Source organism: Etheostoma spectabile, chromosome 22 (genome assembly GCF_008692095.1).
Source record: "Etheostoma spectabile isolate EspeVRDwgs_2016 chromosome 22, UIUC_Espe_1.0, whole genome shotgun sequence".
In the NCBI taxonomy this organism is placed as follows: domain Eukaryota; kingdom Metazoa; phylum Chordata; class Actinopteri; order Perciformes; family Percidae; genus Etheostoma; species Etheostoma spectabile.
The window spans coordinates 17637652-17639436 of record NC_045754.1 but is presented as its reverse complement, the minus strand read 5'-3'; the positions used below and the strand labels follow the sequence as shown (position 1 = coordinate 17639436).

The 1785-nt window shown below is 37.3% G+C and overlaps 1 protein-coding gene across 1 annotated transcript in view; it reads left to right on the top strand.

Annotated features, from left to right (window-relative positions):
* The window catches only part of ipo4 (importin 4), a 14268-nt gene that overhangs the window by 3794 nt on the left and 8689 nt on the right, over positions 1 to 1785 (top strand). The window contains 2 exon segments of the mRNA XM_032504402.1: positions 1511 to 1620; positions 1752 to 1785. The exon segment at positions 1752 to 1785 is cut by the window's right edge and continues 6 nt beyond it. Coding sequence (XP_032360293.1) covers positions 1511 to 1620; positions 1752 to 1785 — 144 coding nt within the window.

The following is a 1785-nucleotide window of genomic DNA, read 5'->3' as shown; positions in this document are numbered from 1 at the left end:
ATCCATACCGAGGCTTATAGGATAGCCTCCACACATAGGAAACAAAAACAGGTGGATGTCAATTTTGAAGTCATGTTAAAACAGTATTCCCATCCTTCCTTTGATTCTGAGCCACAGCCTGTCACTCCCCCTGTACTAACGTTACTTGGTAGCTACTATAACGTTATCTAACACATTAATAAAATATAATAATAATAATAATAATATATTTCCAAATTTTTCCCAAGACATTTCAAGCTACACTTTGCACAGCGTTCATAGACATAACCTTTGGATACAGACAGGCTGTAGTTGTCAGTTGACAGGCTAGTTTGTGCTACAGCTAGTGGATCCTAACAACTTCAGTCCATACACTACATGAAATGTTGTTCGAAGAGTTGAGAGCTGCAGACAGAGTAGAGATAAGATAGTGCTTTTAGCTAAAGTTTGTGTGTTGACCTGGCATTTTTCTTACCGGTACCTAAAATATGGTTCCCCTACCTTTTTTGTTACTTTACATCTGTAATACCAAAGATTAAATTCAGTTATAAAAATAATTCCAAACTGAATTTCCAATTCCAAAAAGAAAATTTTACACACCACACAAAACACAACTCTCCTCTCCCAAACCTGTCCCTCCAACCTATTAAACCAATAAAAATAATCTTACACTGCACTGGAACTTTTATTATTGTATTTGTATCTTATTCTATTTTAGCCTGCTATTATTTGCTATCTCTTTTTGTTTTATATGCTATAGAAATATAGTTGCCTTGCCTTACAACCTCCAGCCTGTCTTTTTGTCACCAGTGCATATACCACTTTTGGCTCGCCATTCTACAGTATTGCAGCAAACGCTGTCTGTGTGGAGTGTAACCACACTTGCAACCGCGTTACCGGCATTGCCGTGACTTAAACAAACTGCTGAGGAGACATAATTTTGCTCTGTTCGTTCCACTGCTCTGTGTGTGTTTTGTAGCCCCGCTCTCTGCCAACATGCAGAGAGGACAGATAAGTTTGCACTTACATGCTCTGTTACCGAAATTCGGCACCTTTTGATATAATGTGAATCAGTCCTTGGTGGGGGAAAAAATCGATACAGCATAGTATCGCAATATTTTCAGTAGCATTACTGTAACGATACACAGGCGCAAAGTATAGATCTTTTATTATATATGTGTTGGTCAGTTTTTCTGCTTGACAATCCTGTTTTGCAGCAATAAAATTTAAGTGATATGAACAGAAAAGTGTATCTTTTTAGATAAAAACGATGTTGACAAAGTCTCCTTTTGGGGACATAATTTGAATTTGAGTAAAATTAGAAGTTGTAAAAAAAGGTAATAAATTGCAATATATCGCAGAATATTGTAAAGTGTTTAAAATTGCAATAATATTGTGGCATAATTATCGTGATGATATTGTTTCGGGAGGCGTCTGTCTTGTCGTATTTTAGTCAATACCCCAAAAAGTACAGAAGTTCTGTACCCAACCCTACACTTGACAATATATTACATTGTGTCTTGTGTTTTAGATGCCTTTAGCCAAGACCTGCCTTGCCAGTGAAAACCCCTATGAGAGAAAGGGGGGTCTCATGTGTCTTGCTGTGCTGGCTGAAGGATGTGCTGACCACATACGCACCAAGTATGTCTAGCTCACATGGAAAAATTTCCATTTATTTTCTTTTTTAAAAGTAATTTTGGTTTGTCTGTTGGCTGACCTTGGAACAATCAACATGATTTTAGTAAATTCACCTTTTTATCTTTCGATGTTAGGTTGCTGTCATCGATGCTGCAGACAGTGTGCCAG